This window comes from Cyprinus carpio, chromosome B22, assembly GCF_018340385.1.
Source record: "Cyprinus carpio isolate SPL01 chromosome B22, ASM1834038v1, whole genome shotgun sequence".
Taxonomy (NCBI): Eukaryota; Metazoa; Chordata; class Actinopteri; order Cypriniformes; family Cyprinidae; genus Cyprinus; species Cyprinus carpio.
This window is the reverse complement of record NC_056618.1, coordinates 24,843,819-24,869,486: the sequence shown is the minus strand read 5'-3', so window position 1 is coordinate 24,869,486 and position 25,668 is coordinate 24,843,819. Positions and strand designations below refer to the sequence as shown.

The 25,668-nt window shown below is 40.3% G+C and overlaps 2 protein-coding genes across 5 annotated transcripts; both read left to right on the top strand.

Moving 5' to 3' along the window:
• Positions 1 to 933: 933 nt before the first annotated feature.
• map2k2a (mitogen-activated protein kinase kinase 2a) lies at positions 934 to 8,257 on the top strand. The gene is made up of 11 exons (XM_042749606.1): positions 934 to 1,265; positions 1,359 to 1,569; positions 1,664 to 1,810; positions 1,895 to 1,972; positions 3,216 to 3,267; positions 4,577 to 4,701; positions 4,896 to 5,109; positions 5,227 to 5,291; positions 5,423 to 5,484; positions 6,008 to 6,053; positions 7,884 to 8,257. The coding sequence occupies exons 1-11, from the start codon at positions 1,183 to 1,185 to the stop codon at positions 7,992 to 7,994; spliced, it is 1,194 nt and encodes a 397-aa protein (XP_042605540.1). The 5' UTR covers positions 934 to 1,182; the 3' UTR covers positions 7,995 to 8,257.
• A 2,063-nt stretch (positions 8,258 to 10,320) lies between these two features.
• On the top strand, positions 10,321 to 25,668 carry zbtb7a (zinc finger and BTB domain containing 7a). 4 transcript variants are annotated; one of them, XM_042749601.1, is made up of 4 exons: positions 10,321 to 10,472; positions 20,913 to 21,449; positions 21,531 to 22,384; positions 24,742 to 25,668. In XM_042749601.1, the coding sequence occupies exons 1-4, from the start codon at positions 10,464 to 10,466 to the stop codon at positions 25,187 to 25,189; spliced, it is 1,848 nt and encodes a 615-aa protein (XP_042605535.1). In that variant the 5' UTR covers positions 10,321 to 10,463; the 3' UTR covers positions 25,190 to 25,668. The 4 variants fall into 4 exon arrangements, with proteins under 4 accessions (XP_042605535.1, XP_042605537.1, XP_042605539.1 ...); XM_042749603.1 differs by lacking the exon at positions 10,321 to 10,472 and adding an exon at positions 10,918 to 11,256; XM_042749605.1 differs by lacking the exon at positions 10,321 to 10,472 and adding an exon at positions 11,779 to 12,432.

Here is a 25,668-nt window from a genome sequence, read left to right as displayed (position 1 = left end):
GCGAACCAGTTGTCCCTGTCTGAACTGAAATCGAACTGTAAAAGCTCTAACACCTGTCAATTATGTGTGCAATTAATTAAACTGATTTAAAATAAATGTCTTTCCAGTGATTTTTAAATCTTGGATTTAACGCCATTGATTGCTTAAAGAATATACTTCTATACACGTATTCCTTAGAAATGTACAATAACATATTTTTTTTCCAGGACAGCATACCATTACTAGAGTTAATTTTACTACAATAAAACTGGTTACAAGTACATAAAAAGTACTGATGATTTATTTACTTTGACACCAACCACATTAGTGCACGGAGGTATTTGCGTGGGGTAAAAAACTAAACAAACAACAAAATTAAACCGTTTTGCTCCTTTTTGTTAAAGATGGTAACGAATTATCACTAAGTTACCTTTACTCATATGTATATTTTACTGTTTATAAATATATATATATATACTCGTTATTTGTCAACTGCACAACTTATCAGGGTTTACTGACTGCAGAAAATTAATAGTACGTATCATATTACAATAAATATGACATGATGTGCTAAAATATTTCAGAAAATTGTATTCTTACGTTTTTTTGGCGGCGACTTTCCTTGTGACAGATCTTTAAATGTGACCGTTACTTCGTTCACCGCTAGATGCCGTTCATATTCAAATCATCACTCATCCTTTTGTCAAAGCTCGCGATAACTCGAGCGTCCTGGCGACAGTTCTCGCGAGAGCTTGGGAACGCTTCCTCTTGGTTGGATAGCGGCTTCCTGGCCGGACTTTTTTCCCCTCCTTTTTTTTCTTGGGGGAAATTTCAACTTGTGTTTTCGCGGGTCTTCCAGGCCAAACAATTGCGCACAGCGTTTCGCGGTCGGTCTTGTTGGGGTAAATGTCAGCTTTTGTTTTTGTTTTTTTTGAGGGAGAGATATTTGGTCGGAGGGTTTCTCGAAGAGACATCCAGCGATGAACGCGCTGAAATAAACCGCATTTCTCGCACGTTTGCACTCGCTCTTTCCACCTGACACCTAACTATTATTTGGTACAGCGTCTGGAGGCATGACGGGGTGTTGAAATTAGGGGCTTACGAATCGCAGAAACTTCTATAGACACAAGTGTAGCAATTTGAAGGATTGAATGTCAGCAGAGTCAACCTGATTGTTCTCTTTGAAATAGATAACAAGCAACTATGGCACCAAAAAGAAGACCAGTCCCCTTGATCATAGCCCCCACAGGAGAAGGGCAGTCAACTAACATAGATGCAGCATCAGAGTAAGTATATAGTTTGCTATATCTGACACTTTTTGGTTTACTTTCCTGCATACTTAAGTATGTTTCACCTGGTGCTGTTTTCCCTGTCTTTAGGGCCAACCTGGAGGCCTTGCAGAGGAAGTTAGGGGAGTTGGATTTGGATGAACAGCAGAGGAAGCGGCTTGAGGCTTTCCTCACCCAGAAAGCCCAAGTGGGCGAGCTCAAAGATGAAGATTTTGACCCCATATGTGAACTCGGTGCAGGTAACGGTGGGGTGGTCCACAAAGTCCGTCACAAGCCTTCAAGACTGGTCATGGCCAGGAAGGTGAGCGATCGACGGACGTACACTCCTGCTGCTAGTTCGCTCACGGCAGGTAATGCAATGTGTTCAAAGGCTGAACTTTCTGTATTTTCCCCAGCTTATTCATTTGGAAATCAAACCGGCCATCAGGAACCAGATTATACGAGAGCTGCAGGTCCTACATGAGTGCAACTCGCCATACATTGTGGGGTTTTACGGCGCCTTTTACAGCGATGGAGAAATCAGCATCTGTATGGAGCACATGGTGGGGCCAGTGGTGTTGTTTAAGGTTTAAAGCAAGAGTTCATAGCAAAAGTGTTACAGCACACTGGCATGTATTTGTCCGCAGGATGGAGGCTCTTTGGATCAAGTGCTGAAGGAAGCCAGGAGAATCCCAGAAGAAATTTTGGGCAAAGTTAGCATAGCTGTAAGTATTAGGAAGCATCTCTGATGCAATTTAGAGATTTGTACACATTAGTGATTGTTTTATTAATAATCCTTTCTTGTTTATCTAGATTTTTTAAAGCCTAACTGATTTTAGGTGTTCTTCTTTAATTGTATTTAAATGTAAGGGCGCTACTTCTTGTTGACGGTTGTAATGTGTCAACACTCAAAATCTCTGTTTTTGACAGATGCCTTTGTTCAAAGTGTGTTTGAGGTGTGCATATTATCATTAGATATGTTCTCCAAATTTTTTAACTAAATTACCGCTACAATTGCTGTTCAAATCAAATCAGATGTGAACAATATTCTTATGCATGATCCTTAAGTCTTTGTTTTGTGCAGAGATATAATTTTGAACTTATGTATTTGTTGAATATTTGTTAGTTACTCTGTACGACCCTTCACCAATTTTACTATAAAGCAATTTCATAATTTTTAGTATATAGTGCTTTATTTTTGTCTCGCTTAGACAGATAGGGTTGTATTTTAATACCGTCCATTTATTGGTTATCAGCCATAGCATGGAAATAACTACCGTCTTATCAGTATCAGGGAGAATTTTAATATTGGCACGTCCCTAGAATATAGTTTAACTCTACCAGCTTCTTGTTTTTGTGTCTGGTTAATTACAATAATTGTGTTTATAATATTTGTAATACTTAATGTGAAGAAATTGTGCATATATGTGGGAAATGCACATGTAAAAAGATTAGGTTATTGTGAAACAGTTATAGGAATGAAAAAAGAGGGCAACCTGCTTTTCTTGTTGTCTAAAAGCAGAATCAAAAAAAAGGTACATAACATCCATCGTAACATGTCTGGCACTGGTACGCACAAACCGCAATATAATAAAGCTGTGACCACACCCATAGATGTGCAAACTCCCTTTCAAGTCAGAGTCACCAAAACATTTTTCAACACGCATTTAGTCTTATTCTTCCAGATGAATAGGGTTAAACTTCTGTTTCAAATTTTGTTTTGAATTTGATCGTGAAAATTTATGAAGTTGTCCAAACAAAGGTTTAGCGATCTGTTTATGTGTGTGTCCCTACTGTTTATTGCACGTGTGAGCGAATGCATCTCAGCTTTCAGTGATCACAAAGCAGAAGTTGTTTTGTAAAGACTAGACTATGTAACACGTTCTGTAAATTTAGGAAGCTAGATACCACATTGAACGTTGAGAGATAAACCCTAATGATGATATCCATCTAACTCTCTTTCCACAGGTACTCAGAGGTCTGGCATATCTTCGGGAGAAACACCAAATAATGCACAGAGGTACACTCAGAGCATCATTCCTTACTAATATCTTAGAAAACGTACGTGTGCATACACGCGCTGGATGGCAGCAGGAAGTAGCCCCCAATGCAGCTATTGAAATTGCATAACAAGCTTCAAAATGATTATTATAGAGAGATTATGCCTCACTTTTTCCAAGGTATTTACTGAAACTCTAACAGAGACCTTCATACAACTGCAAACCTGAGATTATATAGCAAAGTGTTTATGACTCACACTTTTTCCAAGGTATATATAGAACACTGAAAACTCAATGTGTGGCGGCAGTTCCCTTGGGGGAAATATAGGCTATATATATAGAACAGCAAATGGATTATTGAAAATGCACATTTATTCTCTACCAGCAGGAGGCGCTTTAGGAGCGGATTCCCTCATGAATGCTAGTTTATCAGGCATGATATGAAAGATTAAATAAAAATGACATCAAAACTTTTCTAAACACAGTCGGAGAGCTCATGTTTATTCAATGAAGTCAAAGCATTTTGGAAAATATATTTGTGGTGGTCAGTTTTAATATTGTGGAGCGCCGCCACAAATAAATCAATGTATGGGAAACTCTGCAAAGATATTACAAAATTTATTTTTATTATATTATTTCAATGCCAAATGTCAAGCTTCTACAATTAAATGTTTAAAATAACACTACATAGGCATTTTTTGCAAGTACATCACAAGCTACCATAGAAAAAGCTTCAGTGTGGCACAACCAACATTTGAGCAATAATACTATGTCTGAAGATGCAAAGTATCAGATTCTCTGTCGAGTTGTATGAGGGTCTGAAGGAGCCACACTGGGTTTAAAGGGTTAGACAGGGAGGGTCAGGCCTGTAGTTGTGCTGTTGTGGCAGGGAGCGCTCGCCTGCTTGTGAGGAGCTGTCGAGGAGCCCAGCTGGTAATTACAGCCTCGCGGATGTGATTACATGGCAGCCACACCCTGCAACCCCCTCCCTTCTTTTTCCTCTCCCACTCTAACCCCTCTGTCCACTCCCAGTGGGTGTTAGGGCTGAAGGAGGGCCCGTCATGTGTGGAATCGTTGCATGTCTGCACTGTTATTTACTCCTCTTGCCCTGTGTTTAAGAGGAGGGATGTGGAAAGTGGATTGCATGTCTTTCCTTTCTGCTGCGACGGTGTTGTCGGAGCTAGCTTTGCAGTAGAACATCTTGCAAAATGTATTTGATGGGCATGTTGGAAAAAAGGCATTTGAACAGGGATGAAAAGCCAGGTGGTGCCGCTGGGATTTGGACCCTGGCCCTCCATCTTACATGGTCTTTCTCTCTGGTTCCTACAGACGTTAAGCCCTCCAACATCCTGGTGAACTCGCGCGGAGAGATCAAACTGTGTGACTTTGGCGTGAGTGGCCAGCTCATCGACTCTATGGCCAACTCCTTTGTTGGAACACGGTCGTACATGTCGGTGAGTCACCCACCCACTTCCCTCCCCAACCCCCAGTCCTTCACGTTCCAAGCTCTGTGCCGGTGCCCAGGATTCTTCCATGTGGAGAGGAGGAAGTTGCTGCCAGGTTTTAGCCCCCTCCTCCTGGCCACCTGCAGGGTGCGGCGCCCACCCTAGTACAGCTTTGACTTGCTCTATGCTCTCTGCCTTGACAGCCGGAGAGACTCCAGGGCACACACTATTCAGTTCAGTCGGATGTGTGGAGCATGGGCCTATCACTGGTTGAGCTGGCTATTGGACGCTTACCCATCCCCCCTCCCGATGCCAAGGAACTGGAGGCCATATTTGGCCGGCCAGTGCTTGACAAAGGTGGGGCAGAAGGCCACAGCATGTCCCCGAGACAAAGGCCTCCAGGACGACCAGTTAGCGGTAAGAACTTTTTTAATTTCGCCAAACATTGGCATTGGTTTTATGCGTATTCGATCTTCTCTATAGTCTGCGTAATATGCGTGTTTTAGTTGAGACTTGAGAATTGTTTTCCCCCAGGACACGGAATGGACAGCAGGCCAGCCATGGCTATATTTGAGCTACTGGACTACATTGTCAATGAGGTCAGAGAATTTGCTTAACGTGCAACTTACTTCCTTTTTTGCCTATTTTTGCCTTTTATAGTATTTTTATGTAGCGGTTTTACTTTAATGTTACCACTTTTTCTGCTCCCCACTTGTCTCTACATCTGCAGCCACCTCCCAAGCTGCCCCATGGCGTCTTCACCACAGATTTTGAGGAGTTTGTGATGAAATGGTGAGCTCCTGTTTGTTATCGCTGGTGTTTTTATTGTACATGAAATGGTGAGTTTTTGTTTGTGATATCTGAGCTATGTCAAAGTTGGACCTCGTTAAAAGGTCCGTAGTACAGTGATATCCATTCCAGTTTCTGGAGGGCCAACCTGCCCCAACACACTTGCCTGGATGTTTCTAGTAATTCTGATGATGACAATTAGCTGGTTCAGGTGTGTTTAATTAGGATTGGTGCTAAACCCTGCAAGATAGGAGCAGGATTGGACATCTCTAGTGTAGTACAGTTTGGGGAATGCAGGTTTGAATCTGGACTGCATTGTTCCCAATCTCATATATACTTTCTCTGTTCATTTATTGTAAATCTTCACGGATTGCATTTAAATGTACAGATTTCTTATAAATATTAAAATGTGATTGTAAAAAAAAAAAATACTGTCCTGTCAAATGCAATGCCTCCCTCTAGATTTGTTTTATTAAATTTGGAATTTTGTTTTGTCTTACTGATGTTTTTTTTCTGTTTTTCACAGCCTCATGAAGAACCCGGCTGACAGAGCTGACCTGAAGATGCTAATGGTATGTGAAATTTCCTGTATAGTTACAATTATATTAAATTAAAATTTTAGTTCTGACAACATCTAGTGCAGTGTTTCCCAACCACTTGTGCAAATTTTTTGAAAATTCTCAAAAACTTCCTTATCTCTATTATATTTTGTTATTATTATTTTAAATCAGTGCTATTGATCATCATTGTTTGTTTGTGGCTTTTACAAATATTAAGCCAATGAAAAGCATTCAAAAAAGCTTGTGATAAACCTCATAACACCATTGGATCCTCAAATTGTCAGTCAAACCTCATAACTCCACCCTGCCTCCATTCAGAATAAAGTTGCACAAGGTGTAGTTTGAAGACAGATGTCTACTTTTCAATGCAAGGGTAAATAAAGAACTGATGTTTGAATAAGTACAGCATTTCCTTTACTCAAGAAATGCTGTCTATAAAGGCTAATGTTTTTGTGTGTTTAAAGAGCAGAGAAGAGTCATAGCATTTGCTGTCTAGTTATAGACAATACACTTTTGTATGTTTTAAATATCTTTTATATCGTAAGCTTTTGGCCAAATGTATTAAACAATATAGCTATATAGCTACAATAAACTTTATAAATCTGCAAACTGATGACATAGTGATGCTATTAACTTACTGCCTCAGATGCCGCCATTTTAATGGACAAAACAGATCTCTGTCATTCAGTCATCAAAAACCTTGTTAACTCCATTTGAGTATGATTTTCAGAAATTAAGTGCAAGTGTCTGATCATATATATAAAACCAAAATACCAACTCTGATGACACAATGTTTAATTATTGAAAAAAAAAAGTTTTTATTTTTATTTTTTATAATGCTTAGTGGTATGCTGTGGGATTTATTTGCATATAAAAACTGTGCCGCTGCAGAAAAATGTTGGGAAACACTGATCTAGTGGAATAAAGTGGTAGGACTCAAAAATGAAAAGAAAATTCTGTAATTAATTACTGACCCTCATGTCTTTCCAACGCTGTATAATTATTTAGTGTCTTTAAGTGGTAAATTAAGATATTTGTGATGAAATCCGAGAGCTTTCTGACCCTTCATAGACAGCAACACAACTACCACATTCAAGCCTCAAAAAGGTAGTAAGGACATCATTGAAATAGTCCATGCCACATCAGTGGTTCAACCATCAATTTTATGAAGCTATGAGAATACTTCTTGTGCACACGCATGAGTCGTGGTACTCTCATGAACACTTGGTGGAGACTGACACAAAAGAGAGGAAATTGTTGAATAAAGTTATTTTTGCTTTCTTTGCACACAAAAAGTATTCTCATAGCTTCAAAACATTGCGTTTGAACCACTGATGTCACATGGACTGTTTTAACAAAGTCCTTACTACTTTTCTGGGCTTTGAACGTGGTAGATGCATTGCTGTCTATGCGGGGTCAGAAAGCTCTTGGATTTTGTCAAAAATATTTTCATTTGTGTTCTGAAGAAGAACAAAGGTTTTACAGGTTTTGAACGACGTGAGGGGATTAATTAATTGCAGAGTTTTGGGTGAACTATCCCTTTAGAGAGTGAGAGCTTTTAGTAGTACCAACATATCCAGTGTGTCAGGTTTTAGCCATGTTAGTACAGCAATTAGCTGTAGTTAGTACTTGATTTCTCCTTCGCACTGACAGTGTATAAGTAGGTACTCATAGCAGGAATATCATGATGCATTGTAGAATATAATGCATCACAGAAATAAATCTTGTAGGGGTAAATTGATGTATATGTAGTGAGAATCAAGGTAGGATATACTGAAAATATAATCAATGATGTTTAATAAAAAATAATTAATAATACAATTAATTGATATTCATTTGCAGGGCCACACGTTTATCAAGCGGGCCGAGGTTGAGGAGGTGGATTTTGCTGGATGGATGTGTAAAACCATGGGCCTTCACCAGCCCAGCACACCCACTCATAGTGCTGAATGAACGCCGGCTCACAGCGTAGTCAACCATGCCATCCTTATCCTCTGCTCTACTTCTCTCCTTTTTGCTCTCACAGGCCTGTATGCTTGTAAGCCTCTGAGACACCGCTGTGCGCTCTTTTGCTGTTCTCTGCTTGCTCTTCCCTTCTGTTGCGGTGCATTCTGGGGCATTGTTTTATGAGAGCTTCTGGTGTTGGAACACAGTCATTTGAATGAATATGGAGATTAGAGTCACTTAAGTGGAGTGGCTATATTTTTAACAACCACATTATTTTGGGGTGTTTAGATAATTGGTGATGATTTGGTTTTTTTTTTTTTAACAGATATTTCTTTAGTTTCTTTTTGTTTTTGTTTTGTTTTTGTTTTTTTTTTATTAATTCATTATTATGTTTTTTTTTTTTTTTTTTTTTGCTAAAGCGCTATTTTTTGGCAGTTAGCATTACACTGTGTTAAAATGGATAGCTTGGTTCAAAGGCAAACATTTAATTGAGAATCAACTGGCGTTTGCATCAAGAAAAAAAAAAAAAAAAACCCAAAGAGGGCTACTGTGGATCATAGAGGTTAGTTTATTTCAAAGATGATTATAAATGCAAGACGGCCAAATCAGCAACGCTGAAGTGCATACATACAGTTGTTTAGCTTGTGCATTGCTGGTAGCACTGCTAGTGCATGGTCAAGTAATCAATCACGCCAACCAATGGACATGCTGTAAGTTTGCACACATTGGCAAAAAGAAAAAAACGTTTAATTAGAGTTCCTGTATCAGACACCCTTTGTCCTACTTGCTGTGCCTGTGGAAAAGATTGGTTATTTAGTATTCATTAATCTATAGTGGTGTTTTTTTTGTCATTTAGTTTGAATGGTTTTCTTAAATCTTGTTTCATTTTTCAACGTAAAATCATCTTCAGAAGGGTATATTTGGGAAGAATTATTGTTTATAACTTATGCTTCAGTGTTCTTTTTTTATTTTTAAATGAAACCTAAAATTTGTTGCTTTTGATTTCTTGTTTTAGTAATGAAGTTTGATTTATATTTGGGTTGCTTTTAAGTTAGGTGCTTTTAATTTTAGACAAATGAATTTTATTTCATCAAAGATATTTAAAGGTAGACTAATAGTGTTGTATTCAGTGGTATATAAAGTGCAAAGTAACGTCTCAGGCCACCATGTACAGTGCTATGCAGATCAAATGAACCTCAGCAGATATTGCTGTATAAGTAGGTCTTATAAATACACGGGTGTTACAGATGGGCATTGTGAAGTGTGGCTAAAGCCCACTTGCTCTAAATAGCTTTTTCTTTCTCTTTCTCTTGTACTTTTCAGTAACATTGAAACTGTATTACACACTGGCATTCAGCTCCGACCAAGTGAATGCATCGCCACGTGTATAAAATAAATGAACAGTACAAATGGTACTGTTTTCAGTCTTAAAATAGCATTTTATTTTTTTTTATTTTTTTTTTTGGGGACTAGTTTAGTGAAGAGGATATAAGTCATTTTATTACCAAAATGAATGTTGAATACAGTTCTAATATAAAAATAAAACTTATTTGTGAATGATTATTTGGCTGTATTTGTTGTATGTCTTAATGTTTTGGAAAATGTTTAAAGATTTTATTGCATTGTGCTATATATAATTAAATTGTTAAATAATAAGAGTGAACATTGCATTAGATAATTTGAAATATAAGGCATATATTAGAAATATAGATAGCTAGATAAAACGTGATTTGCATTATAGCTGTTAATTTCTGTTATGTATGTTATATAGTATGTATGTATATTGCATTATATGTGTTTTTTTTTTTTTTTTTTTTTTTGCATGGCTGTGATAAGCAGTACCGGAAGATGCATATTATAAAATGGTTTATTAATGATATGTAATGTATTATTATTATTTTTTTCATCTAAATTAAGTTAATGGTAATACAGCTAAAATAATTTGTACATGTAAAATTGTGGCATGTTTTGAAAACAAAAAAGTAGATAACCATTTAGCCAATGCTTCAAGGCTGCTCGCCAGTTAGGGATGAGCTGTTACAAAACCAAGCTGCACAGCGATGATTTATAAAATACTTTGGCATACGTTTCTGAAAATGTGTGCAAAAATATGAATTTAGTAACTTAAAATGCACCTTTACAGCTTCTTTTAATTACGAATCAGTTTTAAGTGTCCCAGTTATACTGCCCTCTATGTCTGGTGTGCGTTAGTTCAACATGCTTGTCTCCTACTTAATACTTCAGCATTAAAGCACAACTCGGTGTCATACATAATTACGCTCCTATGCGTCCACTCCCTGTTTTGCAGGAGAGTCCTCAATTGTACAGTCACTCTCAGAGAGGTCATATACTGCTCCTCCTATTTTTGAGAACTGTCAGTCCAGCAGCAGGTTAGCGGGCGAACGGGTCTCTTAAGTGGAGGAGGATAATCCATGTCTGTCCCGCTGGTCAACTGCATTCATTGCTTCTCTCAGCATGATTTTGGTGAGTACTGGAGAATCATAGTACATGTTTAGTTGTTTGGTTACTTATTTTTAATTAACAATTCGGTTGTTACATGTAAAGAAGGAGGACGTGTCAAAAAGGTGAAGCAGTAAGTGAATAGTGTCACTTCTGTCCGACAACCCCTTGAGTGTAGGGTACACTCCATGAGCTGTATTAGTTTGAGACTGTGGAGGGTGTGTGTGTGTGTATGTATTGTGGGGGGTTCGGTTGTTACGTATAAGGGAGGAAAACCTGTCAAAAAGGTGTATGGGTTGGTGATTGGTGGTGTTGGTGGTTGTGATGGGTGGGTGCGACTGCATTCACGCACGCAGGGTAGAAAAAAGGATTGTTAACTCTCATTATTTTGGCGCACATGTTGTATATGTTTATTTTGGCTGAAAGTTAATTCTGCTGCAAACAAATACAGGCCAATTTTACCAGCGATATCCTTGTGAACTCCACTGTTGTGGTAATGTCATTAGTGATGGTGGCCACTGTGGCATGATAACAGCCTTTTACTGTATTCCCCAGAGAGAAGCAGAGGAGAGCAGCATGGGGGAATGGTGTTTCTTTAAGAGAGAGTTAGAGCGAGAGAGAGAGAGAAAGGGAGGGACCTTTTTGCCCTCCAGAAACCAGGAAGGGAATTGAGTTGGTCTGCTGGTGCTTTGGTTAGCGCATACAGAGCTTTGAACAGCAGGGATAGCTAAGAGAGCGAGCTCCACGGAGGAGGAGAGAAGAAGAGTGAAGAGCTAACCCATAACAAGCACCGCCACGGCCATCGCAGGTGAGCTCATTTCCCTCTGCTTGTCCCCTGTGTCGTCTGCCCAGGGCCTATTGACTGAAGGGAGCAAGGCTGAGGAGGAAGGAATGAGGGAGGGGGACAGAGAGGAGAGAGAGAGATATGTGTGTGGGGGGTAGGAGGGGGCTCCAGTGCAAGTGAGGAATTATTCCTCTTTTTCTTTGGTATTCTGAGTAACTGATTTGTTAGACCTTCGGTTCACTGGCATTGCTTTAATAAACTTTTTTTCTGTTCTTACTGTTGTTAACTTTTTTTGTTGTTGTTTTGGAGACAGCCCTTAAGGGGTGTGTTTGTCGGAGGTTAGACGAGGTGAACGTAGTAGGAAGGAACCAAAAATAATTCCATAGGACAAGGTACAGTGCTATGCACTGGGGTCCGCTTTTTTTTTTTTATAACTTTGTTGTCATTCATGAAGAAACAAACTGATAACTTGGGCACACACCTTTGGCTTTTTTCTTTCTGTCTCAAATTGTGTTTACACTTGTTACTGTTATGATGGAATATTTTAGGTTTTAAAAAAAGTCTAATTTGGGTCAAGAATGCTGAATATGTCAGATGATGTAGGGTGACTTTAGATTTACTGTATTGAAGTTCTACAGAGTTTTGTTTGGATCCCTTTGCCTTTTCTCATACGTACAGCGCTTGGCACTGGTTGTTGGCTGGTCTGTTCTTTTAATACCTGGCATCCTGCTAGCAACACACGGTAGTGTATAATTCAGCTCTGAATGCTTACGTTGAATCAAGCTCTCAGATGTGGGGGTGGCAAGAGCAAACAGTTTGGGACTTGTAGTCCTTAGCAGTGGCCTAGAAGCAGGTATAGTCATACTTAAGGACTGCGCTTCCCAGAGTGCCTTGCCCTTGGCCATACAGGAAAGGGAACAGCCGGTAGCCTATCCTAGTGGGGAGGTGTGGTGATTGAGTAGCGGGCAAGCCAATCGCAGAGGGGGAAGTGAAGCCAGAGCAGTGGGCTGAAAATAGAGTGGGGGAGTTAGTAGGTGTCTGTCTGTGTGGGATCAGGCAAGGGCTTGCCTGTGTAACTAGGGCTACTCGCAAGTTTCCTGTCTGCAGTTGCTCCAGACCAGAGCCCTGCCCAGGCACGCAGGCAGGCAGGCAAGAGGGAGACTGAGCTGACCCACAGGGAAACAAAATTCTGGCCGGCCGGTAAGAGCTCCAAATGCACTCTCACTCTCTCTGGTGTCTGAGATGGGAAAGGCAAGCTAGAAGAGAAATAATGGAATTTTTAAAGGGGAAAGAGAGCGACTTGGCTTGATTAAGTTCAGAGCGCTTGACCCACTTGCAGATGGCATAGAGATGGAAAACGGAGGCCTGCTGTTTTAAGGTATGACTTGGTGAGCTTCTGTGCAGCAAATTTCACTTTTCAAGTACTTTTTTAACTGAACTCTGTCTTTGTTGTGATTCAGATTTTTTTTCTGAGCTTACTGTTACAAATTGCCTTTTACTAAAAAATAGATTTTCAAGCAGATTAAGTTTTCTCTGTATTTTTTTTGATTTGGGTTTTTTTTCTTATCTTGTTGTTACCGGTGAAATTGTTTCAAATAAAGTGAAATTCACATCAGAGGCATCATGCTCATTAAGATCTCTAAGAACCTTGGACTTTGGAAAGTTTTTTTCCCCTCTTCTCTTGGCAGATCCCTTGTAGGATTCTCTGCCCCCTCATTCTTTTTATAGCTGTGCCATAATGCACATCAACATCTTGGTAAGGGTCTTTAACAGGGTCTCATGACTTGTCAAATAAGAAGACTGCATGTTTGTTCTGGACTCAAAGGCGTTGCAGGAAGCTGGAGTCTCTTTCGTGCTCTCTCTTTTTTTATTCAAAGATGTATGCAGATCATTTCCAACCCATACTTGCTCGACTCGTTTTCACTAGTGCGGGTACAGGGAGGACGCAAGGGGTATTTTTATTCACAGATGACGCCCAGTGTCTGAATAATGCACAGACAAGGCTTCTTGTCTCACTGGGGTGAGGCCGATCTTTATTGTCTTTTGCTTGTTTAAGTGGCAAAGAGATTCTTACCCACCATAAACCAGTTAACCCTGTGTATAGTTAAATTACCTGACAGGGTCGTTTCAGGTAAGTATTTATGACAGGAAAAGGTATGTGTGAACTTCATGCTGATGCACATTATCCTGTGTTTTTTCTTTTATATTAATTTAATGTGTTTTGTTGTTTATTTCTTATTTCCTTTGGTTGTTTGTTTATATCTATGAAATTTCAGATTTTTTTTAGCTTTTTAGAAACTGACTAAATATTAGTTTTGTTTGCCTTTGTGTTTATTTAAAGTTTCAATTGCTAGACATCCAATGTGAACTGGTCAGGGCTGAAGGCAGCAGAAGTTACCAGCTATTGTTTGGCCAAAAAGTATAATTCTTATGCTAAAGTGATCTTTTTGAACTTGAATTGGCTCTCTGAACAAGGTTTAGTTTTATTATTTCTTGGGGACAGTGTGGACGTTTGTGAAACATTTTTGAATTGATCGAATTTAAGACTGATGCTGGGAGATGGGCTGCTGTAAGCTAGCGTCACTATCGGTAATCAGAGAGCTTATCTCATTATTCTCTCATTGCACTCTTTAAAAGGCCTTCTTCCACTTGTTCTTATCTGCTGAGAGTCTGTCGACATGATGAGTGAGGCCGCCTTCCTGGTTTCCTTGACAGTAATGTGGAATCCAATTGCTGTAAGTTTATGCTCTCGCCCCCATTCGCTATTGTGGAACTCGACCTCCAGCAGGTGGAGGAGTCCTTGACATACTTGCCTTAGTGCGTGTGATCGTTCAGAGATATGCTGGGAGGTAGAGCTGAAAAAGAAAATCCTGGGTGAGTTGTCATGTCTTTTTGCCGCCTCAGCAGAGGCAAAAGAGGGAAGTGGAAGCTGTGGTGGTCTGGTGGTGGAGTGTGCAGTGCAGTGTCTGGGAGAGCTGGTCATCTGATAACAGTACGGGTTCTGTTACACCATCACCAGAGTCACGCAGGAAGTCTTCTTCCGCTCAACCGGCCAGGCTGCCGCAGCAGCAGAAGAGCTCAAGACACGGACTGTGGGCTGAGTGCAAGGGCACTGGAAGGTCTGGTGTAGCGCTGCCGTCATTACTCAATTTTGTTTCTGTTTCATTTGTTGGTTTTCTTGCTCTTTCCTTATTTCCTGGCCCAGCCGCAGTTTGTCCAAAAGACTCTGAAGTTGTTGGCAGCTCAAAGACAGATGCGGGGAGTTAGGCCTGGAAAAGTTTGGTCAAACTATGAGGGGGCGTCGTGGCATTTTCACACGTGGGCTTCATTCTAACATGGGACTCTAACAAAGCTGCTGCTGGTCTAGAAAGATTGTAGACACGTTGTTGCTTTTGAAGCAGAGTTTCTTGCCTTATCTGTTCTACTATTTGCTGCATGCTCTATTCCTATCTGATATACTTCTGTAACTAAGACCTTTAATATCTCACCATAAAGAGTAAGTAGTTTGCTTGTACTATTGACCCTATGACATAAGATTTTTCCTCAAAGAGGGACGTAATTTGTCTTCAGAATGTTCCAGCAACTAAAGTGAGGTGAAATAAAGTGTTGCGCTAGTGTGCACTTGTTTATAGTAGCCTCACCCAATATCTTTTGGGGGGCATTGTGAATACAAGTCTGGATTTTTGGCAGCCTACTGACATATCTCCAGTGAAACGGCCCAGAATTACAACTCCGGTTTTATCAGTTGTTCGCCCACTTCCTGCTTGTTCTTTTTGTGACCAATCATGCTTTCCTAACCAATGTTGGCAGGAGTGACTCATTTGCAGGGCCTTGCTCAAAATCCTGTTCTTCTTGGAACCAGTCAGCCCCTCTCCATACTGTTTACGATTATCCGGTAATATCCTCTCTGCCTTGACCTTGAACCCTGTCAACCTAGTGTAGTGACTCCACTTCCCTCCCTCATGAGGCAGGAGGAGCTAATCACACAAGGACACACTAGCATGTACATACATACTGAGTGGATATGCATGTCAGAGGGATGCCCTGTGTACATAAGTCACATGTTTGTCATTAATCTTATCAAAAGATTCTTTCGAAGGATTCCAAAGCTCTCGTGAAATACACAGTGAAAGGTGTGACTGACAAAGAAAGATAAAAGAAAGACACTAAAGTGTTCCGTAAACCCTGCTGCTTGTTTTGGTTTATGTCACAAGTCAATGTGTGTTCCTGGAATGTGTGGTATGTGCTTGCCTAAGATGTTTCATTCTGAGGTGTCAGTTTTCGGTTCATACAATGAACAAGTAAATTTAACGTTTGATGTCTTTTGCTGACATATGTGTTGTTTTCGATTTAGTTGAGGAGAGAAGCTACTGCATTCTAAGAACTTAAATCATGAAACACATTAAACACCCTTGACACAATTTGATTGGCAGTAGTTACCTCATGATTCTTGTAAAAAGATTTTACTGTGTTGGTGGTAGAATTGTAACGGGAGGAGATTTTCACGGTATGATAATCGTCTGAGAAAATATCAAGGTTTCATGGTTTTCATTGTATATATTAAACAATAATTCTTATCAGTAACAGTCACTCTTAAAAGAAAAAGAACAAGTTATTTGAGTGAACAAATCCTTTATTACAACAAACCATTTAAATGAAAGTATTGAAGTCTTCCTTCTGAATAAATAAATTTCATTTAAAAAAACAAACAAAAAAAGCTGTACAATTTAAGTATATCTACTATATCACACTTTGAAATTTTAATTAATGTTTTAAATGTTATCAAATGAAAATTTACAACGAAGTTAAAACATAGACAAACATGATATTCCTTAAAAACAATGTTTAAATTATTTTAATATAAAGAATATTTTTATTGTTGTTGTTATAACTTTGAAGTATATTGTACGATGCTAATTTATTTATGTCAAAATTTCAAGTTGGATCAAACTTTTATTTTGATGGGTTGAAACGGACCTGTGTATTTGACAATGGTTTTTCTCAAATAAAACTAGGAAATGTTTATTTAATTTTTCTCTCAGATCAGCTCTGGTGAATTTCAATGTTTATGTAACTTAGATGATGAAAACAGCATTTATATATGCGTACTTCAGTGTGTAGTAGATAAAACGGCACCACTCAGACAAATGCAGAAACAAGCAGATTATTCATATAGCAGTCTCTTTGTGCATATATATATATATATATAGCCAATATGATTTATTCTGAAGCAATATTCTTATCAGTTTTCTATTACCTGTGACATATAAATCTGCATGTTTCTTATATTTAATACAAGGGCATTTTTTACCTTTATAGAGGACATTTTCACCCTAACTTCATTAATACTTCATCTTACATTTCAAATTCTTACATTTAATCTATAAATTCAATCATAATAATGTGATTATTGTTATCTATACCTTATCAAACTATATAATTTACACTGAAAAAACACAACTGCATTGAAAAATGTTATGAGATTGTTTTATATAATTTTTGGAATATACAAACAAGAAATGATGGTGGAAATTATACTTTTAAACTAAATTAAAATGCCAGTAGGTGCCAGCATTGATGAGTTGTTCATTCAAGTTATTTGTTCAAACGGCTGATTCATCAGATGTTTATGCATGGGCTAATGAAACTTTGACTCAACCAATATATGCATATGCGCAGGGGAATGTTTACGGTATAATAACCATGCACCGTTCAAACTGGTCATACTGGTACATCATTACAACCCTATTTGGAGGTGTTATTTCCAACTGATTACACAATTCTGAACTATTTCTGAACTAGTTATATTGTAACCTAACATACCAATAGGTGACATGCTAGTTGAACTTCTAAACTCGTTTATTTTACACTTGCCATGATGAATTAAAACAATTCAAATACTCATTAAGACAGTTTGTCTGAAATCTATTTTCGATAGCCTAACTTCACATTGGCTGGGAGGGGTTGTTAGGGGAGGGTGGGGGCTGGGGTGGGATGAGTATTCGCAGTAACTTGTGGTTTGACTTGCAAAGTAGTTGAGGCCTGTGCGTGCGGCCATCAGAAGAGGTCTGAAATGAGACGTTGGGGCCGTTTCATGGCCCCTGTCACCCATAGCCATGAATAAGTGATGAAGAATGTTGGGAGCCCTGAGAAGGTGTCAGGATCAGGTTTGTTTGCACTGTTTCCTCTTTTTTTCAGCTTTGCCTTGGGTTTATTCAGGGACAGAGATGCTGCTTAACTGGTGCCTTGCTATCACCCACAAGTGCAGAGAGATGACTTTTGGTTTTAAGTGTCCCTTCTGAGAAACTCCCTTATGATAGCAAAACTACTCTTGCTCTTTTGTCTCTGAATTTTTTTTCTCTGAAATTCATGTTATGTTTTTTTTTTTCTTTTCAGAATTTCTGATTTTATGGGTTTTTCCAGGTGTGGCACAGGTTCCTTGTGAATCAAGGTAAAATGTCTGATCTGAAAAGGTATATTTTCATTTTTAATGAGACCAAAATTGAAAAATTCTGTTACTCATTTACTCACCCTCATGGGGGGCAAACTATCCCTGGAACCATATCTGGAAACACTTGTCTAACCCAACCTCCAGCCTGGCTTCTACCTTAACTTATTCAAATACTCTGTAATAAAACAATAAGATAGAATGCATCTGTTAGTCAAGCAGATGGGGTGGGGGTTATCAGAAAGATAACAGAAAACCAAAGAGCTTGCCCTACAGGTGCCCATCACTTAGCTCAAAGGTGAAGGGAAAGAGAACGAGAAGGGCTTAAGCCATTGGCTTATGGGCATTACCATCTAACTTAAACAAGTCAAGACGTAGTCCAGCGGGGGACTATTATTGGAATGGCTTCTTTGAAGTGTGCTATATAGAATTGTGTAGTGCATATGTGCCCTAGATTAGGGTATTTTCATCATATTCTGTCACTGAACTCTTTAACTGTATATGCTAAAGTCAGATGGCATAAAAAAATGATATAAAAGATGAGCCTGAATGCCATCCACAGTAATAATGCATGCAAGACTGGTAGTGGGGGTCGGATTTGCTGCTGTGTTTTAGCTTGCCACTACCTTTCAATTGCTACACCAATAGTGACCTGACTTGGTGCCAGCTTTCAAGGTGTGGAGGAAGGCAGCTTTGTTCAATCGTGAGTGAGGGAGAGACAGATCAAGCAGCCAGGTTGAGCAGGTCTTGCATACATACCAAGGGGCTTGATCTGAAGGAATGTCATTTGAATGCATTGTTCTTATTGAGTATAGTCCCCCTGTGGCCTCACCCCCTGCTGGGTCACTCTGGCAGATGGAGGGGTGGGGGGTAGTTAGGCTGTTTGGTGTTCACGCGTAAGCGTGTGTTTGCCAATGGACAAATCAAGGAGGTTTGCCTTTCAGAGCCCCCCCTTTCTCTACCCTCGCCTGTGCTGCGGTCAATCATTTTAATGTGGTTCTCATTTTATTATGGGGATAGGCGTTTTCTGGGGGTTGGGACTTTGTTGAGGGTGGGGTAACCGGCTCAGACCGGATTGACAACCTCCTATTTAGTACTGTTCCCTTGCAGCCCTGCATGTATCCTACTACTCTTCCTCCTCCTTCACTAGTGGATTTTTTTTTCCACTCGGGCCTTTAGCCGGCAACCCCCCTGCCCCCCCTCCTTCCCCAGAAGCCAACTGACACGCAATTCAGTGCACATGGTGCCCAGCCCTATTGTATGTGCTGTGCACTCCCCCACCCCAGCAAAGCTGCACAGTACAGATTCTCCTTTCCTACTGCCATCATGACAGTAGGCTTGCCACTCTGCTGCTACATTTTAATGCAGTTAACACCCTGAACTGATTGCTGTAAACTAGAAGGCTGTTTAAAGTGCTTTTCAAAACAGATTAAAGTCTCAACTGCCACAGGTTTAAGTCAAACATCTTTTTAACAGCATACCTAGATGTTGTACATAACCTGTAAATTGTTTGATTGTTATAAAGACCACTTTAAAGCAACATTTTGGCTCCATCAAATAGATATGGTTAGGCAAAAGTTTTTAATAGTGAAAAAGAAACTGAGAAGGCGAACTGAACTATCTGTTCTGTAATAGTACATGGTGTCAAAAAAACATGTCATTATCATATGCATAATTGATACCTTTTCTTCATTTCAGTTTTTGATACCTTTTATTATTTTTTATATTGTTAGTTTTTATTCAAGTACATTGTGTATATACAGTCATGGCTAGTCGTCATTATGTCCTTTTATAAATTGATGTTTCCATCTGTGGTTTGCATAATCTTGACCAGTGGTCTTTCTTATAGTAGCAACCATTTGGCAACTATCTATTAGCCTCTCTGCTTCATTTGCATACAGGGCTTGGTAATTCTACCCTGGACGGTATAAGAGAATGGACAGCATAAATATGGTCCAAACATAAAGTATTAGTGTAGTACAGTATTAAGCATAGTATAGTATTAAGCAGCAGCATGAATTGATCATTCGCAAAGAGCTTGATTGACAGGCGATCTGGCCAATCAGAACGCGGATATTATGTGCCGCTGCTGCTATCCACCATATTATACAACATCTACGGCTGGTCTCCACAGAAATCCATGTTAAAGCGGGGTAAAAAAGATAAACTGCATTGAAACTTTTTCAGTATAACTAAATATAAATATGCGCGGTGGGTTAAGCTGTGATGTTGTTTGCTGCCACAGTAACAGCAATAAGCTAAGGAATTCCTTTAAAGTACTTGTTTTGTGTACCAGAAAATCTGTCATGTCCAGCACTGTATGCATGGCTTGCAGTGCTTAAGTTAAAATACTGATTGTGAAACAATAAAATGATATGTTAAAATGTGTGCTCTTATCATTCTGTGGACAAAATCCTGTGAATTTCGCCCGATCAGGAGCTGTGTATGCATGCATCTGTTTTCAATGCAGCTCACCTCGTGTCGTCACTACAGGTCCTTCACTGCAAAAATGGTCATTGCGACACTGCAAAGTGATGAAACTATGGCGCCATGTGCTTTTTTAAGCCATTTTTATAGGTTTCACATTATATTGTTGGCTCAGAAAATATGTAAGTGTGCATGCATAGTAGCCAGGAGAGTAGATTAACTTTGGTGGACTTAAACTTGAAAAGTGGTGTGTTACATGGTTGACATAAACTACTTTCTGATGTTTATGTTCATTTCGTGCTTTACGTAACTATGAAAAGACAATCGGTTCATGTGTTTGAACTGAGGCAATACAGCGATCTATCACGACACACTGAAGAGCCACAAATCGGTTTTTATTTTTGAATTTCTTTCAAATAAAATTCGAAAGCTGAGATTCCTGAGACCCTGTTTCATATCAGAAGTAACCTGCTCTGTATTGTCAGTCAGGGTTTAGTCAGATTCCTCTTTGCTCCAAGATGTATTTTTTCATTGCGTTAGAATATGATGTGTAGTGTGATAACAGCATTGTTTGTCGGAGATAGCAACAGTAGCTAAGGAGGGCGGGTCTTTATGAATGGTCAATTGAACTCTTCAGGTTATTTCTAAAAATGCTTTAGATTTGTGAGTATTTTTGAAAAATGTTTCTCTCTACTTTGTAGTACTTTTATGTAAAACATTTTGCCTCAATTTAGTATCATTAACATTTCTTTTATTCTATGTCACTTTATGATTAGTAACTGTTATTGTTCCTCAACATTCTTAGACAGGCAGACGGACAGACGGCAGGACGGACGGACGGGTGGCGGCTGCAATTGGCGGCTCGGCGGCAGGCTGGTGGAAAATGTCGTCGGGAGCAGGTGGGCGGGGAAGACGTGAGGCAAGGGCCTGTGGGGGTGCAGGCGAGGTAGAGGAAGGACCAGTGGGCATCCCCTTCCCAGAGCACAGTGCTGACCTGCTGGGCAGTCTTAATCGGCAAAGGTTGAGTGGGCTGCTGTGTGATGTGCTACTAGTGGCTCAAGAGAGAGAATTCCCTGCCCACCGCTCTGTGTTGGCTTCCTGCAGCACCTACTTCCACAAGCTTTTCACCTCGGGCCTGGCTGCTGACCGCCAGAAAGTCTATGCGCTGGACTTTGTGCGGCCTGAGGCACTGGCTGCCCTCTTGGACTTTGCCTACACAGCCACACTCACAGTCAGCCGCAACAGTGTGGTTGATATCTTAAGCGCTGCCCGTGTGCTGGAGATCTCACCTGTCCAAGATGTCTGCACACACCTGCTGGACACCAAAGTGCTCTCCCCGCCGGTGGGTAATTTGTTTTTTTTAAAAGTTGACAAATGAATGTTTCGGAGCGATATGATGATGTAGTGCCATTTCTTTTTGCAGGCGGGCAGTGAGCAAGAAGAAGACCAGGAAGAGGAGGAGCGAGGTAAGAATGGAAAAGAGCAGGGCATCCGGCTGCGTGCCCGTGAGTTCTTGGAGTTCTTCCAGAGGGGGGCGCATTGGGGTAGCAGCTGCAGCACGCCAGAGCTCAGGGACCTGCCCGCACACCTGCACTTTAGCCAACGCAATGGTGCTGACAGCAATGGCACACCCATCGGCCCTGCTGACTACTACTCCTCACTGGCCCAAGCCCTATCACAGCCGCCTCGTGACCACGAAGATGAGAATGTGGATGAGGAGTGCCAGGATGGACCTTCAGTTCTAGCTCGAGGGAAAGGTGCAGAGGCTGTGATGTCCATTTATGCTCCTACTCAGAATGGACATTACTACCTCCATCAGTCAGAGCCCAAATCAGAGATAGAGGTGGAGGGGACAGGTGAGCGTGAGCACGAACAAGGCCCAGCCAGTGCTTTGCTACAACAGATGATGGACTCCTTGGAGCGGAAAAGGGAACAGGCCACGACAGGTGGTGGAGGTGAGGAGGATGGACCAGAGGGCGAAGAGCCAGATGTGGAGTTTTACTTGAAGTACTTTAATAGTGTGCAGCACGAGGAAGCCACCAGTGCCCCCATGTCTCCAAGTTTGCTACCACTGTGGTCATTACGGGGCAATGGAGGTGGAAACCAAGCGACTGGACAGGGTAACAGCAGTGAGAGGAAGATGCGCTCTAAGGCCTTCCAGAAGTGCCCTATCTGCTCCAAGGTCATCCAAGGTGCAGGCAAGCTTCCACGCCACATTCGTACACACACAGGAGAAAAGCCCTATGAGTGCGCCATCTGCAAAGTGCGATTCACCAGGTAAGCCTTTTTTGTCATTTTGGTTTTGTCTTTGGGAAAATTTAGAGTTCAGTTTGTATTTTTTACATACACTTTAGCATCTTGTGTGCTATCGAATTTAAATGGTTGGGTATTCAGTACACTAAAGAGAACACAGTCAGCCATAAAGTTGTGTTTTATGTTGACAGAAAGGCTGCATGACAAAGTACTGGAATTTTAACGGGGGTGGGGGGGGGTCCAATAAAAGTGGGTTGTGGTAGCACAGCCTGGTCTACTGTTATCAGGGATGAGGCTGTTATAAAACTCTCTATGCTGATATTGAAAGGGATTACAGCACGGTGGCCTATCTACGTCAGTGAGTCAGCTGAACTTGTGACCCTGGGTGTTTCGTTGATTATTGCCCCTGGCAAATACAGCCCCTCTTTCAGACAAATGGCTGATGAAAAATACTGTGTGCATCTCTGTTAGCAGACTGCTAGCATGGCTTACCCTGCACTTAAGGGCATCACCTCTTCCATGAAACCATCACCTTAATGAATTAATCAGGAGACATGCATTGGAAATAGACACTATGCCAAAAATATCCAGTACCCTGTTTGCGTAGAGATGGATCTAAATTTGCCACCTAAATACGCCACCTATTGGGAAGGGGTACTGTAATCTTAATCCTGTTTGATCAGGGTTAAGAGTGCGCTTCACTCAAACTGCAATAAGTCAATCCTATCTTGTAAATAATTTACCTCTCTGTGCCCCACTCTGTTACATTGTGTGTATGTGTGTGAAAACACATTTTCTAACAGGCGTGTATGTATATACCTTCCATATTTTGGTGAATGTATGCAAAAGGGAAGGAAAGATGAGAAATTAATTAAAAATTAATTAAAACATGTTTAAATACACAAGTAGGCGTCAACGTGTGCACATGTCTGTGTTTACATTCTCGGGTGTGTGTCTGTCCATGGACGCATATGAGTGCGTATGTGTGTTCGGTAAGCATGCAGTATTCTGGACGGGTCAGCCACCCTAGTTTGTTTAGTTGTACTCTGCCCCGGTCACAAGCTTAGGGGGAGGGATAGGGGGGGTTGAGATGGGTGAGGTGTGTTAAGCAGAGTGTTTTGGGTCTGACACCACACTATAGCTCCCTTATTGGTGCAAAACAATACACTTTGACAGTACGCTGTCTCTTTTTGAAGAAAGCCTACACTTTAGCCGTTCAGACCAGTTTGCCTCAGGTGGTGTCAGAAGTCAGAAATGTATATATACTGATGACCAGCACAAACGTTGGTTTTGTTAGATTAACATTTAAGAAATATAGAGTGTAAACTTTGGTTAGAAAATGTATACAGTGTTAATGGTGCTTTGAAATGGTTGGAGGACAATTGCGGAAAGACATTAAAGGTTAAACCACATTCTTCCAAACCTGTTCCTCAACCCAGCACACCTTTTGATTTTCGATCTTACATTGGTTTCTTCCCATAAACTAAAATCTCTCCTCAGTTGAACTCAACTGCCACTGAAGATTTTAAATTTTGCTTGTAAAACAAGAGCAATTATGCTCTTATAACACATTCACCATTTTAAAATGGCTATTTTGGGAAGCTTTGGGCCCGATATTACTCTGAACTGAACATTGAGCCCTTCAGTGCCTCATTGGCCTAAAAAGAAATTCTGGTGATAAAGCTGTGAGCTTTATGGCTCTTTTCCTCATATGACCTTGGTTGCTTTCAGCACAGAAGAATGATAAATAAACTTGACTTTACTCTTAAAAGTAAAGATAAGGAGGTCAGACTCCTTTTGCGAATACATGTTGTCTTTGATATGCAAGAACAGACAGATATATGTATTTACATACTTATATTTTTGTTTATGTAATATATGTGTACATCTTTGCCTTTGCTAATGATCTGTGTGGCTAACCTTAATGGTGTGTCTTGTAATTTAACATCAGGCAGTAGTTAGTGACTCATCCAACTATCATAAATGGTCTTTCTGGCATATCAAGTAATTTGGGAGTGGGCTTTTTAGGGAATTTTGGGTGTATTTTATAGGTGTGTTTTGATTTTTATTGGTGTTTGTTTTTTTTGTTTTCTTTAATTTTATTTACTGTTGAGTCTGTCATTGTTAGTTCGGTTGCCCTTAATTTTACAGTACATGAGTTTACCTATACTTACCTAAGGAAGTACTGGATAATATAAGGTAACTACATGGATTAGGACTAGTAGGTTTAGAAGTAGGTTCAGGGTTAGTACCCAGTTATTGAAATTTACATATTACATGCAGAACAGGACTGTAAAATAAACGGCTACTGTTAATTTTTTTAATTCACACAAACCCTTGTGTAGCGGCTCATCAGAAGTTTTTGTATTCTCTTTTTTTAGGCAGGACAAGCTAAAGGTTCACATGCGCAAGCATACGGGAGAGAAGCCTTACCTTTGTACTCAGTGTGGTGCTGCCTTTGCCCACAACTACGACCTGAAGAATCACATGCGTGTGCACACAGGCTTGCGCCCCTACCAGTGCTCCAGCTGTTTTAAAACCTTTGTGCGCTCAGACCACCTCCACCGTCACCTCAAGAAAGATGGCTGCAATGGCATCCCTTCCCGTCGAGGCCGCAAGCCACGCATACGAGATTCTGAGCTCCTGGAAGGTCCTATGGAATTTCATGGCCCAGAAGCAGACATTGAGAGAGGTCGGCGGCATCCGGACAGGGGAACCGGAACATCAGTCATTGAGGAAAATCACGGTAGTCACACGCACAGTCCGGTTGCCGATGGGGAAGGTAGTGAAGATTTGACCTCGGGACTAAGGAACTCTACAACAACATGAATCAAACTTCATCAGAGTGGGCTTTACTCAAAAACAAGAGGAAGAATGAAACAGAAAAATAAGAAAAACAAAGAAAAAAAAGAACCTTAAAACTACATGGTCCTCTTTAAAAAACCAAATCAGGGTGGCACGCAAATCTAATCTTCTAGTTTCTTTTTCCTCATTTTTTAGCTTCTGCATTCCACATCGAACTTAACCACCAAGTTACTGGTCTGTTGGAAGAGCACTTAAAATCACTTACCCGTGCTGTCACCATCTTTCTGGGTCTTTTTGTTGGTGTTTTTTAGTAACATAATGGCATAGCCATATGCGTACGAGAAAAAGCTACTATGCAGTTTAAACAAGTTCCTCATCTCTGGGTTGCATCTACAGGGCCTTGTCTTAAAAAGTAAGGTGTCAAACACCAGGCTGACTGCTGCTTCAACAGGTTAGCTATGAATGGTCTAAGATGTTATCAAGACAACCAATAGATCTCTTTT

What these genes read in the sequence shown, in the direction of transcription:
- map2k2a (XM_042749606.1), top strand. Translation starts at nt 1,183, where the DNA reads ATGGCACCAAAAAGAAGACCAGTCCCCTTGATCATAGCCCCCACAGGA. An exon ending in AACATAGATGCAGCATCAGA is followed by an intron (nt 1,266 to 1,358) that starts GTAAGTATATAG and finishes CCCTGTCTTTAG; the next exon opens with GGCCAACCTGGAGGCCTTGC. An exon ending in TGGACTACATTGTCAATGAG is followed by an intron (nt 5,292 to 5,422) that starts GTCAGAGAATTT and finishes CTACATCTGCAG; the next exon opens with CCACCTCCCAAGCTGCCCCA.
- zbtb7a (XM_042749601.1), top strand. An exon ending in CCAAAGTGCTCTCCCCGCCG is followed by an intron (nt 21,450 to 21,530) that starts GTGGGTAATTTG and finishes TTCTTTTTGCAG; the next exon opens with GCGGGCAGTGAGCAAGAAGA. An exon ending in TGCAAAGTGCGATTCACCAG is followed by an intron (nt 22,385 to 24,741) that starts GTAAGCCTTTTT and finishes CTCTTTTTTTAG; the next exon opens with GCAGGACAAGCTAAAGGTTC.